Source organism: Macaca mulatta, chromosome 2, assembly GCF_049350105.2.
Source record: "Macaca mulatta isolate MMU2019108-1 chromosome 2, T2T-MMU8v2.0, whole genome shotgun sequence".
Taxonomy (NCBI): Eukaryota; Metazoa; Chordata; class Mammalia; order Primates; family Cercopithecidae; genus Macaca; species Macaca mulatta.
In genome coordinates this window covers 148,828,697-148,845,760 of record NC_133407.1, presented here as the reverse complement: position 1 = coordinate 148,845,760, position 17,064 = coordinate 148,828,697, and the positions used below count along the sequence as shown (strand labels likewise).

The window sequence follows — 17,064 nt, the reverse complement described above, 5'->3', positions numbered from 1 at the left end:
AGACAGTCAACCTGATTCCTAAAAGGAGAGGCCAAGGCAAGGTGGTCTAGCCAGCCAGTAGGATTGAGTGACAAGCACAGAGCCATGCCAGAATTAGAGGCCACGCAGGAGGTTCCACAAATGCACCTCCTAAGTGCTTGGTGCTGAGACCACAAAGCCAAAAAAATGAGGCTTCTTGGTTTGATTGCAGACTCAGCAAAAATGAACCTAAGCCTGCTCCTCATGGCTGGGTCGTGTCCTAGGGAGGTACCAGCATTCAGCTTGGCCTGCTTCAGTATATAGTTTTTATCCCTGTGTGTGTTCTGTTGGGACTCTGTACATTTAGACATCTGTGCAGGGGGACTCGTGAGGAGACCAGTCTCCCTGGCAGGCCTAGATGTAGCGTAGCCTGAGGCAGGAGGGGAATACAGGTGGAGCTGGATGTTCTTTCAGCCTCCCTGGCAGAGATCAAGGTCAGCTTGGCATAGCTTCTGCCGTGGCTGGCTCTTATGTGGGGGAGGGAGGCAGTCCCCAGAGCAGGAATGCCTTCCCTGGGGCTCCTTTCCTTGCAGGGGAAAAGCCAGCCATCCTCCCCTCCATGTCTCCTTCAGTAAAGCCTGTGAGTGAGCTGGGGAATCCATGCCCCAAGGGCAAACCTCTGGGCTCTGGCTTAGCCCCACCCCGGGGAAACATTCACAGCCCCTGGTAAGAGAGCCCTGCTGCAGGAAGACTCCAGGGCAGGGCCCAGCTGCCGGGTCCTGGGCTGTCGGTGACAGTACCCCAGGCTCCAAACTCCTCTGGGCCTGGGGGCAATTCCCTTCCTTGGTTACAACAGATTCCCACCCCACCCCACCCTACCACCGGGGCCTGGGCAGGGAGGCATGGGGAGGTGGCAGGAGAGGGGAAGCAGGGGCCAGACAGGAGAAAGAGATGATGCCCTGGGCCAGATGGTCACCGCACCTGCTGAAGTGAGAAACTCTGGCTTCTCCCAGTAGAAACTTCAGGATCCCCAAAATTGGACCAGCAAATAAACTTAGTGACAGTCACACCAGCCTTCTGGAAACTCACAGTAGGTGTCCACTGCCCCTGTGGGTCCCCAGGACCCCTCTGCCTGTGGCCTCAGGGACCTAGTACTGCACTTCCAATGCTCTGCAGACACACCTCGGGCTTGAACCCCATCTCACTGATTCCACAAATACTGATCTGTGGCCTACTGGGTGCGAGGCCTCTGTGGCTGTGGGGGAGGCAAGGTCCCTGCTCCAGTGGGAGTGACAGGTGTAAAACAGGATGACTACAGAACCTGGGAAGGGGGACAAAGCAGAGTACTGGGAAGTGGGTGGGCACAGGGCAGCCTGGGATGGGGGAAACAGCAAATCTTTGCCATCTGTTCCTGGCCAGATATAACTGGAGATGCTACCTGATCTCTCTTCAGCCTCAGTTTCCTCACCTGGACAGTGGAGCTGGAGCCACCCCCACTGCCAGACCCCACTCTCTGGGCTGCCTCTAAGAAGCCCGCCCTGCTCAGGCCTGCTCCCTGCCTCCATGGTTGTCAGTCCCTCCTGAGAATGGCCCCATAAAAGGAGGCCGCTGGCTGTAGAGGGAGATGAACGACCCAAGGTTGCCCGGCCTGTGCCTAGGGCCCCATGGCTCCTGAGGCCCGGCCTCGGTGAACCCTGGAAGGGGCTTTCTCTGTGGGTTTTGCTCTGGTGCCTGGAGCCCCTTCCCTATGGACACCTCTCAGCATGATTAACACAGGCAGGTGGGACCTGAAGGGGCCATTGGTCCTTCTGAAAATCCTCACCAGTCAGTGTGAGTGTGGGGAGACCATGCACAATGTCTGGGACTCTGCCCTGTACCCGCTCAAAGCCTCAGCCCTTCAGAGTCACTGGTAATGATTCGCTGCAGGTGGGGTCACTCTGATTCTTCTCTGAGGTCTCTTTTCCTTTCATTTGTTCTGAGAAGCTGAGAGGATCACATGACTGCATGCCACCTAAACTAGGCTGTGCACAGCCCACGTTCTGTGCAAGGAGGGCGCAAAGCAGTAGTGTCTGTGACCCACCTGCCACCTTTCCAATGCTACTACAAGATTTGCAAGAAACAGTCATTTATCAGAAACTATCTTTATTAAAAAAGATAAAATAGAGCAGGGCAGGGGAGAAGTGCTGCAGGCTCCCGTGTTGCTGAGCACACAGCAGCGTGGGCATCTCGTCACGCTCCTCCCCAAAGCCATTGGTGTCCACTGTCAATGTTCTTGGACCTCAGGGCCTTTGTCCTCTCCAATCTAAATGGACTCTCTCAGGTGTTTTGCAAAAAAAACAACAACAGCAGCAACAAAAAACATTCTCATTGACTCTAGTCACCCTGCTGTGCACTAGATGTCAAAACCTCTTCCTCCTGTCCAGACTTTGGTCCTTTGACTGACAACCCCCCCGTTCCCTCCCTCTGCCACTCTCCTGCCCCTGGTCACCATCCATCTACTCAGTACTACTATGGGGTCAACTTTTTTAGATCAACACTTCTGGGACATCATGTGGAACTGGTCTCTGAGGTGGTGGAGATGCTAAGTAGCGGGATTTCCTTATTCCACGGTGCACACATCTATCTAATCCTCACATTGTACCCCATGAATGAATACAAGCATGATTTGCCAAAAAAAAGAAATAAGAATCAAAAGGTGCATTGTCTGGCAGCCCTGCGGCAGCCCCAGTTTCTTTCTTTCTTTCTTTTTTTTTTTTTTTTTGAGATGGCGCCTCATTCTGTCCCCCAGGCTGGAGTGCAGTGTAATCTCAGCTCACTGCAAGCTCCGCCTCCCGGGTTCACACCATTCTCCTGCCTCAGCTACCCGAGTAGCTGGGACTACAGGCACCCGCCACCACGCCCGGCTAATTTTTTGTATGTTTAGTAAAGATAGGGTTTCACCATGTTAGCAAGGATGGTCTCGATCTCTTGACCTCGTGATTCGCCTGTCTCAGCCTCCTAGAGTGCTGGGATTACAGGCATGAGCCATCGCGCCTGGCCACGGCAGCCCCAGTTTCTTGTTGGCAAGGCTGACATCACAGCCTCGGGCTGCCCAGCTTGGACAACACTGGCTTCCTGCGATGGTTTTCGCTGGGCCAGGGACGTTTCTGGGTCTCTGCCACTGCTGCTGGTGGTGTGGGTGGAGGGAGAGCCCACAGGGTCATGCTGGGGGGCTTTGCTAAAACTGTCTGGCATCCTCTGCAGGCTGGCAGGGGCACTGGCGGGAACAGTGGTCTTCTGCTGAATGCTGAATATGGGACATGCTGGCTCGCTGTGAGCCTGCTTTGGTGAGAGGGAAGGTGGAAACTTCAGTGGATAGAGAAGGACAGGTGGGAACCCCAGGAGGAAGGGACCATGGTCTGATGGTGGACTGCTTCTTTTGTTTGTTCTAAAAGGAGGTAGGTGGCCATAGGATAGTGAAATGCTATTTATTTGATTGGCACAGAGATGTTCTTATCTGGAATCCCATGGCCACCATGAAGCTGGGTGGTTTGAGGTTCGGGTGGTCCAGTAGCGGCTCTTTGTATGTTGTCAGTGGCATCTCCTGGCCACAGTTCACCCACCAGTCCCTCAAAACTTGTTTCAGTAGGGGCCACTCCCTGGGGTCTAGTGTTAGTAACTTTTGAATGAGTCTTTCAAGTTGAAGGGGGAAAAGAATGGTGGGGCATGGTAGCTTCTTGTGAGAATTTTATTCTTGAGGTCCATCGTGTTCCCTGAATAGAAGGGCAGGGCCCCAGCCACCATACGGTAGAGGAGGATGCCAAGGCCCCATATGTCTATGGCAGGGCTCTGGTACCCCCAGCCCAGGAAGAGTTCTGAGCAGGAATGGTGGGCTTCTGCCCTCACTTCTCGCCCTTCTTGGACAGTCAAAAATTAAAAGTGGGAACAGCCGGCTCCCTTTGAGCTCTCTTTGGTTCCACGGGGAAGGTGGACTTTGTCAGATGGGGAAGAACAGGTGGGACCCCCAGGAGGAAGGGACTGTGCTCCAATGATGGAGCGCCTCCTCCTCTGCACTTCTCCTGTACCCCAGGATTAGGTACGAGGCCATGGGATAATCATATGTCTATTTTTTGTGGGGGGAATATTGATTCCGAGATGTGTGATGCTTGGAATCCTATGGCCATCATAACCAGGGTTATAGGGGACACAGGTGTCCAGGGTCTCTGTATGGTGTCAGCGGTGTCTTCTGGCCGGCACTGACCCAGGGGTCCCACATCAGCTGGTTTAGTGGGGGTCGCTCCCGGGGGTGGAGGGTGAGGACTTGTTTTACTAGTGTTTCCAGTGGAAACGAAGAAATAGGTGGAGAGTCATACTGTCACATAGCCTGAGGCAGGAAGGGACCACAGGTGGGGCTGGATGTTCTTTCAGCCTCCCTGGCAGAGATCACAGACAGAGTGGTCAGCTTGGCCAAGCTTCTGAGGGCTGGCTCTGATGTAGGGGAGGGAGGCAGTCCCCAGAGCAGGAGTGCCTTCCCTGGGGCTCATATCCTTGCAGGGGAAAAGCCAGTCATCCTCCCCTCAGAGCCTCCTTCACTGCAGCCCGTGGGGGGCGAGTGACCTGGGGGATCCATGCCCCAGGGGCTAACCTCTGGGCTCTGGCTTAGCCCCACCCCGGGGAAACATTCACAGCCCCTCCGGAAGAGAGCCTTGCTGCGGGAAGACTCTAGGGGAGGGTCCAGCTGGGAGAGTCCTGGGCTGTTGGTGGCAGTACCCCAGGCTCCAAACTCTCTGGGCCTGGGGGCAATTCCCTTCCCTGGGTACAAGAGATTCCCAGCCCGCCCTGCCCTACTGCCCGCCCCGCGGGGAAGTGGCCCAGGAGAGGTATCCTGGTGACTCGAGTCGGGGTCAGCCTGGGTAGCATGGCCCCCGGGAGGCAGACAGGGCGAACGGGGCAGGCCCCAGGCTCCAGAGCAGCTGCTGACAGGCTGTCAGGCGGCGTTGGGTCTCCATGGAGACGGGGGCGGGGCCAGGAGGCGGTGAGCAGCGGCGGGCGGGGCTTTTAACGGTCATCGGCCGGGCCCAGCCTGGACAAAAAACACACAGCCCGGCCTGGGAGACGGAGCTCTGCGGGCGGCCGGGGCTGCCTCCTTCCAGGTGCTGCTGCCCCAACACAGGCGGGCACCCTCTGCGGGTCCCGCGGCGCCCGGCCCGCTCAGCGCCTCCAGAGGCCTCAGCTGAGGGTAACCCCCCGCAGCTGGGCGTCACTCCTCTGAGCCCCCGGATCTTCCCATGGGTCCTTTGGAGGCCTGGGTTTTGGAATTTGTCCTTCCTAAGTGCCGCCCTCCGGGCGCGGCTGCTGCAGGACCACAGAGGACCGAGTGCGGCCGCGTCCCCTGTGGGGCCCCCCTCCTCCAGCTTCAAGGGCACAGGAGAGAGGCGGCCCAAGCCACAGAGCCGCAGAGCTGCCAGGAGCTGACCCTCTGGGTGGGGAGAGGACACTAACTCGGGTCCTCTCCACTTCTCAAGGCTCCTTCTCACTTTCAGTGAACGGCTCCCAGCACCTCAGGGGCCTTCCTGTTTCATTGATGTCAACAAGCGATCATTGATCACCTCTGGTGTGCAGGGACGGAGAAGACAGACAACGCTGGCCCCCGGGTGGGCGAGGGAGTCTAGTCTATCAGTGAAGAAAACTCCCCATAGAGGTGGGGACTAGGAAGGAGACACCAGAAACAGTGAGGGTGGAAGATGGGGGTGACCCTATTGCAGATGGGGTGTTCAGGGAGGGTTTCTCTGAGGGGGTGACATTCACTAGATCGACCAAGGGATGGTCAGGGCCTGTGAAAGTCTTTTAAGAGAGGGAATGGCAGTGTCCAGTTGACCATTTCAGGGATGGGAATTAGGGCAGCAGGGTGAGGGGTGTGAGCCTGGCAGGCAGGGCCCAGACACCATGTGATGGGTGCAGGGGTGGGACCTACGGAGGCTCTGAAAAAGGCCTGGGCCTCAGAAGATGGGGAAGCAAGAAGACCCATTTGGAGGCCTTCACAACCTTCACAGGCCAGAATTCGGTTTAGGTTTCAGAAGGGGGCTGGGTCCCTCATGCTCTTCTTGAGCCGAAAGGGCTCCATCCAGCTCCTTGGGCTCTTCCCACACAGACATGGTTCTGGGGCCCCGGCTACACAGATACCCTTCTGATGGTTGTCCTCTGCAGCCAGGCAGGGGGCATGGGCCGACCCGCCCCTTCCTTGCCCAAGTGGACAGATGAAGGGAGCCTGTGAGGGCAGGATTGCTGGATTGGAAATTGGACTTGGAGTGTAATCCAAACGCCCCACGGGCCCCGCCACTTCTCTGGAGCTCGGCTTCAAGAAAACTGGGACAAGGGATGGCAAGACCAGCTCTCAAGACCCTTGCCCCTCCACCCCGTAATGCTTTTAGACGGTTCTCAGGGGCCACCTTTTTCAGGAAGAATTCTCGGGTTATAGGAAAGTAAAGGGAGGAATCGTGCTTTGAATGGCACTTTGATCAGGCTCTAGACTAGGTGTTGGTTTGAAGCGATTTGCTTTTCCTCCCGCCTCATCCCCCTTCACAAAACCTGAGTCCTAGGGAGGGCGGGAGTGAGATTCCTGTTTCTAGATTTTCATCATTCCGTATTGCACAGGAGGAGGTCTGGGGAAAAAGGGGACACATACTAGCAAGTGTATAGAAGATTTATACGCACTAGGTTCTGGAGCAGTTGCTGACATCTGGTCTAGCGGCCATGGAGACGGGGGCGGAGCCAGGTGGCAGTGACGCAGCAGGGGGCGTGGCTCCCAACGGCCTCGCCCAGCCTGGGCAGAGTCGGAGCCGGGACTGGGAGGCAGAGCCAGAGACCCGCAGGCACAGCCGAACCCCTGCGAGCTTGCCCAGTAGGGAGCTCAGGATCCCCAAGATTGGACAGGCAAATAAGCTTAGTGACAGTCCCACCAGCCTTCCCGAGAGTCACGGTAGGCGTCCACGGCCCCTGCGGATCCCTAGGCCTGCTCTATCAGGCGACCTTGGGGACGGACCCAAGGCTGCACTTCCAATGCTCTGCAGACACACCTCGGGCTTGAATCCCAGGGTCTCACTGATTCCACAGATACTGACTGAGGGCCTCCTGGGTGCCAGGACTGTGTGGCTCTCAGGGAGGCAAGGTCCTTGTTCCAGTAGGGGTGACAGGTGTAAAACAGGACGACTTAAGAACCTGAGAATGGGGACAAAGCAGAGTACTGGGAAGTGGCTGGGTGGGTGTGGGGCAGCCTGGGACGGGGTAAACAGCAAACTTTTGCCTTCTGTTCCTGGCCAGATTTCACTGGAGATGCTACCTGATCTCTCTTCAGCTCAGTTTCCTCACCTGGACAGTGGAGCTGAACCCACCCCCCACTATCTGAGCCTGCTCTCTGGGCTGTCTTTAGGGAACCCGCCCTGCTCAGGCCTGCTCCCCACCCTCCATGGCTGTCAGTCCCCCAGGAGAAGAATGTCTGCCATATGGAGGCTGCTGGTAGCAAAGGATGATGAACAAGCCAAGGTTGCCCGGCCTGCATGCTGGCCCAGGTGGATACTTGAAGGGAGTTTCTCTGTTTGTGGGCTTTTGCCTTGGTGCCCTTCCCTATAGTCCCTTGACCCAGCCCAGCTCAATGGGCTGGAAGCCCTGGCTTCTGAAGAGGAGATGTCAAGCTCTAGCACAGGTCACAGCCAGAAACAATTCTGGCCTTGTCCAGTGATAGTAAAAGTCAGGCCTGGGAAGGTGCCCTCTCACAGGACGGCACTTCCAGAGGGGGCACAGCAGCAAGGTGGAGGGACAGACTCTGACGGGCCCTTGGGGAGCTCAAGCAGAACCCACAGGGGCCCTCTTTCTGGGGTACAAACTGGCATTGGGTGGCAGGAGATCCAGTATTGACACCTGAAGGACCTTCACCCCCAATGTGGATTTAAAGGACAGCAGCTCACTGGGGAGACAAGGGGCTCCACAACACTCCCACCCTATCCTGAGACTGCTTCTTGCTACCTGGTCCTGCTCTTTATTGGGGAAGGAGAATCTTATCTGACTGGGGGAACTCCAGGACCGACCCTGGCCGCCATTAGTAGTGGGTACCGCATGTTCAAGATTGGCACACTGAGATGCCGGTCATGCACAAAATGGGGCCTTCTGGACCTACCTCAGTCTCCTTAGGAACCCACAAGGAAGCTCCCTGATGGGTGCTGATGGGCATCTACACCCATAGAGTCACTGCCTGACATAGAAAGACCAAGTTCCTGGGAAGCTGGAACCTGCCTTATGAAAGCCCCATTAGAAAGCCCCATTCCTACCACCCGCTCCATCCCTCGGGGCTGCTGCTGTCTTGCCATCAACCCTCCCGACACCCAGGATGCTTGCCTCACCCAGAAGCACTCCTCTGTCAGGGCTCTGAGGGGTAGCGCTTCGTGCTGCTGTTATCAAAAGGGGAAACCATCGAAGCACAAAGGCCAATGCCACACTAGACAGCCAGGAGCCCAGCAGCACAAGTGGCCCCCTAAGGCGTTTTGGGGACCACACCCACACCACTCTGACCCCAGCACAGTCTGGTTCCCAGGGCTTCAGGGTCCTCCTGGAGATCTCTCAGCGTCCCACAGGCAGACGGGACCTGAGGGGGTCGCTGGTCCTTCTGAAAATGTTCACCAGGCAGTATGAATGTAGGGAGGCCATGCACAATGTGAGACTCTGTCCTGCACCTGCTCAGAGCCTCAGCTCTTCAGAGTCACTAATAATGATTTACTGTGGGTGGGCTCACCCTGATACTTCTCTGAGGTCTCTTTCTGTTTTTCTGAGTAACTGAGAGGATCACTTGACTGCATGCCACCTCAACTAGGGTGTGCACAGCCCTTATTTTGTGCAGGGAGGGCACAAAGCGGCAGAGTGTCTGTGACCTATTTGCCGCCTAATGCTACTACAAGATTTGCAAGAACTGGTAATAGTTACTGGTAATCAGTAACCATTTTTATTTGAAAAGATAAAATAGAGCTTTGCAGGAAAGTACTGCAGGCTCCCACGTTGCTAGGCTCCCACGTTGCTGGGCAGACGGCAGCCTGGGCGTCTCACCCGGCTCCTCCCTACAGCCATTGGCACACACTGTCAGGTTTCAATGTTCTTGGACCTCAGAGCCTTCATCCTCTCCAATCTAAATGCAGAGAAACACTTGACATGGATTCTTTCAGGTGTTTTGCAAAATGCAAGACATTCTCATTGACTCTGGTCACTCTGCTGTGCACTAGATGTCAAAATCTCTTCCTCCTCCCTGAGACTTTGGTCCTTTAACTGACAACCCCCCCATTCCCTCCCTCTGCCGCTCTCTGGCCCCTGATCACCATCAATATACTTGATACTTCTATGGCGTCAACTTTTTTAGATCAATACTTCTGAGACTTCACGTGGAATTGGTCTCTTGGTCTGAGGTGGTGGAGATGCTAAGTAGCGGGATTTCCTTATTCCACAGTGCACACATTTATCCAATCCTCACATTGTACCCCGTGAATGAATACAAGCATGATTTGCCAAATGAAACAATACAATAAAGACAGAAGAAATATAGTAAAATGCAGGAATTGTGGCTTGACCATCCCAATGACTTGATTTTTGTCTTCAGTCATGCAACTATGTTGGGGCAATATTATTCCTCATTTTCTTTGGTGGACACAGGCAAAAACATTTTAATAGTATGCAAAGACATCTATCTCCTGGCAGCCCTGCGGCAGCCCCAGCTTCTTGCCGACAAGGCTGACGTCACAGCCTCAGGCTTCTCAGCTTAGACGACGCTGGTTTCCTGGGATGGTTTTCGGTGGATCAAGGACGTTTCTAAGACTTCACTACTGTTGCTGGTGCTCTGGGTGGAAGGGGAGACAACAGTGTCATGCTGGGGGCTTCATTAAAACTTCCTGGCTTCCCCGATCTGGCTTCCTCTGCAGGCTGGCAAGTGTACTGGCAAGAATGGCAGTCTTCTGCCCAGACATCTGGCCTTCCTCGACAGGCTGAACATTAAACGTCTGACAAGCTGGCTCCCTATGAGCCCGCATCGGTGGGAGAGGGAAGGTGGAAAGTTCAGTGGATGGGGAAGGACAGGTGAGAACCCCAGGAGGAAGGGAACGTTCTCTGATGGTGGAGCACTTCCTCTCTTGTTTTGTGTGCTCTAAAATGAGGTAGGTGGCCACTGCATAGTTGAATTTTCTTTCTACCACTGCCACAGAGATGTTTTCGGCCTGGAATCCCATGGCCACCAAAAGCTGTGTTGTTTTGGGATTCAGGTGATCCAGGATTTGTTCTTCATATGTTGTCAGAGGAAACTCCTGACCACTGTTCACCCACTGGTCCCTCATCACTTCTAGTGTGGTCTGCTCCCTGGGGTCTACTGCTGATAGTTTTTTAATGAGGCTTTTAAGACCTCAGGAAAAGTAGACTGGGGAAAAATAGCTTCCACTTTAAATTTTTGCTGAGAGGACCCTAACACTGCATGAGCAGAAGGGCAGAACCCTGGCCACTATGTGGTATAAAATTACTCTGACCTGGCGTAGGAATGGGGCCATGTAGGGGTAGGTGCCACAAAGGGCTGTCAGCTTCTGCCTGTCATGGAATGTGGTACCAAAGCCAAAGTCGGTGATCTTAATGTTACCATCCTCATCAAGAATGATGATTTCCGGGTTCAGGTCTCTCTCTATGTGAAATTTATTTGCTATGACACTACTGCATGGCTGATGGAATCTGCCTGAATATGGTCCAGGCCTCCTCCTCCCTCGTGAGGCCATGGCGGTCTATCGGTTGTGCGAGTCTCCTCCTCTTGCATACTCAGTTACTAAATAAATAACTGGTGTCGGGGGTGTCAATCACTTGATACAATTGTACAATATTGAAGTGGCAGAGAGACTTTAAAATACTCTCTCTGGAGAGTGATGCCGGGGGAGCCAGCCTTGGGAATGATTTTGATGGCCATTTGGGTCCCAATCAGCACATGATTCGCCAGTTGGACCTCACTGAATGTGCCACGGCCGATGGTGTCTAGGATTTTACAGTTCTGGAGCTCCTGGTCAGGTGTGGTGGCCGATCCCTACTGCATAGTGCCACCTCTCTACACTGACTATAAAACTACTCTTAAGTGTAGTGACCATGCTAATACTGACCCCACCGACTTGATTTTTGTCTTCAGCTGTGCAACTATGTTGGGGTCATCTTATTCCTCCTTTTCAGTGGTGGACACAGGCAAAAACATTTTAATAGAATGGAAATGCATCTGCTGGCAGCCCTGCAGCAGTCACAGCCTTCTTATTGGCAAGGCTGAAGTCAAAGCCTTGGGCAGCCCAGCTTGAATGACGCTGGCTTCCTGGGACGGTTGTTGCTGTGTCAGGGACATTTCTGGGTCTCCACCACTGCTACTGGTGCTCTGGGTGGAGAAGGCCACAGGGTGTTGCTGGGGGGCTCGTTGATCCAGGGATGTTTCTGGGTCTCCACCACGGCTGCTGGTGCTCTGGGTGGAGGGCGAGGTCACAGGGTCATGCTGGGGAAGTGGTGAGCCACAGGTTTCTGGGTCTGCACCACTTTTGCTGTTGCTCTGGGTAGAGGGGGAGGCCACAGGGTCATACTGGGCAGCTTGTTGAGCCTGGGACATTTCTGCGTCTCCACTGCTGCTGCTGGTGCTCTGGGTGGAGGGGGAGGCCACAGGGTCATGCTGCGGGGCTTGTTGAGCCAGCGAGGTTTCTGGGTCTGAACCACTGCTGCTGGTGCTCTGGGTGGAGGGGGAAGCCAAAGGGTCGTGCTGAGGGACTTGATTAAAGCTCTCTGGCTTCCTCTGTAGGCTGGCAGGTGCACTGGCCAGAAAGGGGCTCTTCTGCTTAATGCTATGAGCCTGCTTCAGCAGGAGAAAGGTGCTGGAAACTTCAGTGGATAGAGGAAAAAAGTTGTGAACCCCAGGAGGGTCTCTGGTCTGATAGTGGACGGCTTCTTTCATTTTGTTTGTTCCAAAATAAGGTAGGTGGCCACAGGATAACTGAATTTTTCTTTGATTGCCATGGAGATGTTCTCAGCCTGGAATCCCATGGCCACCAAAAGCCTGGTTGTTTTGGGGTTCAGATGTTCCAGGATTTGTTCTTTATATGTTGTCAGAGGCAACTCCTGGCCACGGTTCACCCATGGGTCCTTCATAACTTCTTCTAGTGTGGTCTGCTTCCTGGGGTCTACTGTTAATAGTTTTTTATGAAGGCTTTTAAGACCTCTGGAAATGTATACTGGGGGAAAATATCTTCCATTTTAAATTTTTTCCGTGAGGACAGCAAGGCTGCCTGAGTGGAGGGGCGAAACCCTGGCCACCATGTGATGTAACGTTACTCCAAGGCTCCAAACATCCATAGAGGGGCATTGGCAGCCCTGGCCCAGGAACAGTTCCGGGGCCATGTAGGGGTAGGTGCTACAAAGGGCTGTCAGCCTCTGTCCTTCATTGAACGTAGTATGGAAGACGAAGTCTGCCATCTTAATGTTACTGTCATCGAGTACGATGTTTTCTGGCTTCAAGCCTCTCTCTATGGGCAATTTTTTTGCTGTGGCAGTACTGCATGGCCGACAGAACCTGCCTGAACATGGTCCAGACCTCCTCTTCCCTCGTGAGGTGGTGGTGGTGTATCAGTTGTGCGGGTCTCCTCCTCTTGCACACTCTGTTACTAAACAAACTGGTGTTGGGGGTGTCAATCAGTTGATATATCTGTACAATACTAAAGTGATGGAGAGACTTCAAAATACTTCACTCTCTCTCTCTGGAGAGTGAAGCCGTGGGAGCTAGCCTTGGGGATAATTTTGATGGCCATTTGGGTCCCAGTCAGCACGTGATGGGCCAGTTGGATGTCACTGAATGTGCCACAACCGATGGTGTCCAGGATTTCACAATTCTGGAGCTCCCAGTCCAGTGGGGTGGAGGCCGATCCCTTCTCCAAGGTGCCACCTCCCTACACTGACTATAAAACTACCCTAGCAGTACTGACTAAGCTAACAATAATGACCCCACCGACTTGATTTTTGTCTTCAGCCATCAAACTATGTTGGGGTCATCTTATTCCTCCTTTTTGGTGGTGGACACAGGCAAAAACATTTTAATAGAATAGAAATGCACCTCTTGTCAGCTCTGTGGCAGCCTCACCTTCTTACTGGCCAGGCTGACATCAAAGCCTCGGGCTGCCCAGCCTGAAAAACGCTGGCTTCCTGAAATGGTTGTTGCTGTCAGGGAAATTTCTGGATCTCCGCCACTGCTACTGGTGCTGGTGCTCTGGGTGGAGAAGGCCACAGGATGATGCTGGGGGGCTTGTTGAGCCAGGGAAGTTTCTGGGTCTCCACTGCTGCTGCTGCTGCTCTGGGTGGAGGGGGAGGCCACAGGGTCATGCTGGGGGGCTTGGTGAGCGAGGAAGGTCTGTGGGTCTCCACCACTGCTGCTGGAGCTCTGGACAGAGGAGGCCACAGCGTCATACTAAAAGGATTGGAGAACCAGGGAGGTTTTTGGTTCTGCACCACTGCTGCCGGTGCTCTGGGTGGAGGGAAAGGCCACAGGGTCATGCTGGGAAGCTTGTTGGGCCAGGGACATTTCTGGGTCACCACCACTGCTGCCGGTGCTCTGGGTGGAAGGGGAGGCCATGGGGTCATGCTGGGGGGCTTGATTGAAGCTCTCTGGCTTCCTCTGCAGGCCGGCAGGTGCACTGGCCAGAAAGGGGCTCTTCTGCTGAATGCTATGAGCCAGCTTCAGTAAGAGAAAAAAGGTGAAAACTTCAATGGATAGAGAAAAAAAGTTGGGAACCCCAAAAGGAAGGGACTGTGGTCAGATAGTAAACTGCCTCTTTTGTTTTGTTTGTTCCAAAATAAGGTAGGCCATGATAAAACTGAATAATTCTTAGATTGCTACAGAGATGTTCTCAGCCTGGAATCCCATGGCCACCAAGAGCTGAATTGTTTTGGGGTTTAAGTGGTCCAGGAATTGTTCTTCATATGTTGTCAGAGGCAACTCCTGGCCACTGTTTACCCACGGGTCCCTCTTAACTTTTTCTAGTCCTGTCTGCTCCCTGGGGTCTACTCTTAATAGTTTATTATTGAGGCTTTTGAGACCTCTGGAAAAGTATACTGGGGAAAAATATCTTCCATTTTAACGTTTTGCTGTGAAGATCCTAGCGCTGAGTAAGCAGAAGGGCAGAGTTTTGCCGACCATGTGACATAACGTTACATCGAGGCTCCAAATGTCCATGGCGGGGCACTGGTAGCCCGGGCCCAGGAAGAATTCTGGGACCATGCAGGGGTAGGTGCCACAAAGGGCTGTCAGCTTCTGTTCCTCATGGAATGTGGTACTGAAGCCAAAGTCCGTGATCCTTTTTTTTTTTTTTTTTTTGAGACGGAGTCTCGCTCTGTCGCCCAGGTTGGAGTGCGGTGGCATGATCTCGGCTGACTGCAAGCTCCGCCTCCCGGGTTCACGCCATTCTCCTGCCTCAGCCTCCCGAGTAGCTGGGACTACAGACACCTGCCACCTCGCCTGGCTAGTTTTTTTGTATTTTTTAGTAGAGACGGGGTTTCACCGTGTTAGCCAGGATGGTCTCGATCTCCTGACCTCGTGATCCGCCCGTCTCGGCCTCCCAAAGTGCTAGGATTACAGGCTTGAGCCACCGCGCCCGGCCTCAAAGTCCGTGATCTTAATGTTACCGTCCTCATCAAGAACAGTGATTTCCGGGTTCAGGTCTCTATGTGAAATTTATTTGCTATAGCACTACTGCATGGCCGACAGAATCGGCCTGAATGTGGTCCAGGCTTTCTCCCTCATGAGGCCGTGGTAGTGTATCGGTTGTGCAGGTCTCCTCCTCTTGCATACTTCATTACTAAATAAATAACTCATGACAGAGGTGTCAATCAGTTGATGTAATTGTACAATACTTAAGTGACAGAGAGACTTCAAAATACTTCTCTCTCTAGAGAGTGATGCTGGGGGAGCCAGCCTTGGGGATGATTTTGTGGCCACCTGGGTCCCAGTCAGCATGTGATGGGCCAGTTGGACCTCACTGAACGTGCCACGGCCGATGGTGTCCAGAATTCTACAATTCTGGAGCTCCTGGTCAGGTGTGGAGGCCGATCCCTGCTGCATGGTGCCACCTCTCTATACTGACTATAAAACTACTCTAAGTCTACTGACTATGCTAACAGTACCGATCTCACCCACTTGATTTTTCCCTTAAGCCGTGCAACTATGTGGGGGTCATCTAATTCCTCCTCTTCTGTGGTGGACACAGGCAAAAACACTTTAATAGAATGGAAGTGCATCTCCTGGCACCCCCAGCTTCTTGTTGGCGAGACTGATTTGTCAAAGCCTCAGGCTGCCCAGCATGGATGACACTGGCTTCCTGGGACGGTTGTTGCTGTGTCAGGGACATTTCTGGGTCTCCATCACTGCTACTGGTGCTCTGGGTGGAGAAGGCCACAGGGTGATGCTCTGGGGCTTCTGGAGCCAGGGACGTTTCTGGGTCTTCACCACTGCTGCTGGTGCTCTGGGTGGAGGGGGAAGCCACAGGGTCATGCTGGGGAACTTGATTAAAGCTCTCTGGCTTTCTCTGTAGGCTGGCAGGTGCACTGGCCAGTAAGAGGCTATTCTGCTCAATGCCGTGAGCCTGCTTTAGCGGGAGAAGGGTAGTGGAAACTTCTATGGATAGAGGAAAAATGTTGTGAACCCCAGAAGGAAGGATGGGTGGTCTGATAGTGGACTGCTTTGTTCGTTTATTCCAAAATAAGGTTGGTGGCTATGGGATAATTGAATAATTTTTGTTGATTGTCACGGAGATGTTCTCAGCCTGCAATCCCAAGGCCACCAAGAGCTGGGTTGTTTTGTGGTTCGGATATTCCAGGATTTGTTCTTCATTTGTGGTCAAAGGCAAATCCTGGCCACTGTTCACCCACGGGTCCCTCATAACTTCTTCGAGTGTGGTCTGCTCCCTGTGGTCTACTGCTAATAGATTTTAAATGAGGCTTTTAAGACCTTGGGAAAAGTAGACTGGGGAAAAATAGCTTCCATTTTTAATTTCTGAAATGAGGACCCTAACGCTGTGTGAGTAGGGCAGAACCCTGGCCACCATGTGATGCAACGTTACGCTGAGGCTCCAAACATTCATGGTAGGGCATTGATAGCCCTGGCCCAGGAAGAGTTCCGGGGTTTCTTGTTGGCAAGTCTGACGTCATAGCCTCAGGCTGCCCAGCTTGAATGATGCTGGCTTCCTGGGATGGTTGCTGCTGTGTCAGAGAAATTTCTGGGTCTCCACCACTGCTACTGGTGCTCTGGATGAGGGAGAAGGCCACAGGTAGGCCGGGCACAGTGGTTTATGCCTGTAATCCCAGCACGTTGGGAGGCCGAGGCAGGTGGATCACCTGAGGTCCAGAGTTCGAGACCAGCCTGACCAACATGGAGAAACCTCATCTCTACTGAAAATACAAAATTAGCCGGGCGTGGTGGCGCGTGCTTATAATCCCAGCTACTCAGGAGGCTGAGGCAGGAGAATCGCTTGAACCCGGGAGGCGGAGGTTGTGGTGAGCCGGGATTGCGCCATTGCACTCCAGCCTGGGCAACAAGAGTGAAACTCCGTCTCAAAAAACAAACAACAACAACAACAACAACAACAAAAACAAGAAGGCCACAGGCTGATACTGGAAGGCTTGTTGAGCCAGGGAGGTTTCTGGGTCTGCACCACTGCTGCTGGTGCTCTGTGTGGAGGGGGAAGCCACAGGGTCATGCTGGGGGGCTTGTTGAGTCAGGGACATTTCTGGGTACATCCAGTTGTGCAGGTCTGTCTCCTCCTCTTGCACACTTTGTTACTAAATAACAGGGTGATGCTCAGGGTCTTGTTGAGCAAGGGACGTTTCTGGGTCTTCACCACTGCTGCTGTTGCTCTGGGTGGAGGGGAAGGCCACAGGGTCTTTATGTATTTAAGCATAAAGGCAAGGCTTGGCGCGGTGGCTCATGCCTGTCATCCTAATACTTTGCGAAGCTGAGGAGGGTGGACTGCTTGATCCCAGGAGTTCAAGACCAGCCTGGGTAACATGGCAAAACCTCATCTCTATAGAAAATACAAAAATTAGCCAGCTGTT

General features: G+C 53.6%; 1 protein-coding gene and 1 pseudogene across 1 annotated transcript; both read right to left on the bottom strand.

Annotated features, from left to right (window-relative positions):
• Window positions 1-11,136: 11,136 nt before the first annotated feature.
• Window positions 11,137-12,037, bottom strand: LOC144339274 (uncharacterized). The gene has a single exon (XM_077993393.1). It carries the CDS (start codon window positions 11,921-11,923, stop codon window positions 11,231-11,233), a length of 693 nt encoding a protein of 230 aa, XP_077849519.1. The 5' UTR covers window positions 11,924-12,037; the 3' UTR covers window positions 11,137-11,230.
• A 1,061-nt stretch (window positions 12,038-13,098) lies between these two features.
• Window positions 13,099-15,076, bottom strand: LOC106996836 (uncharacterized; annotated as a pseudogene).
• Window positions 15,077-17,064: the final 1,988 nt, after the last annotated feature.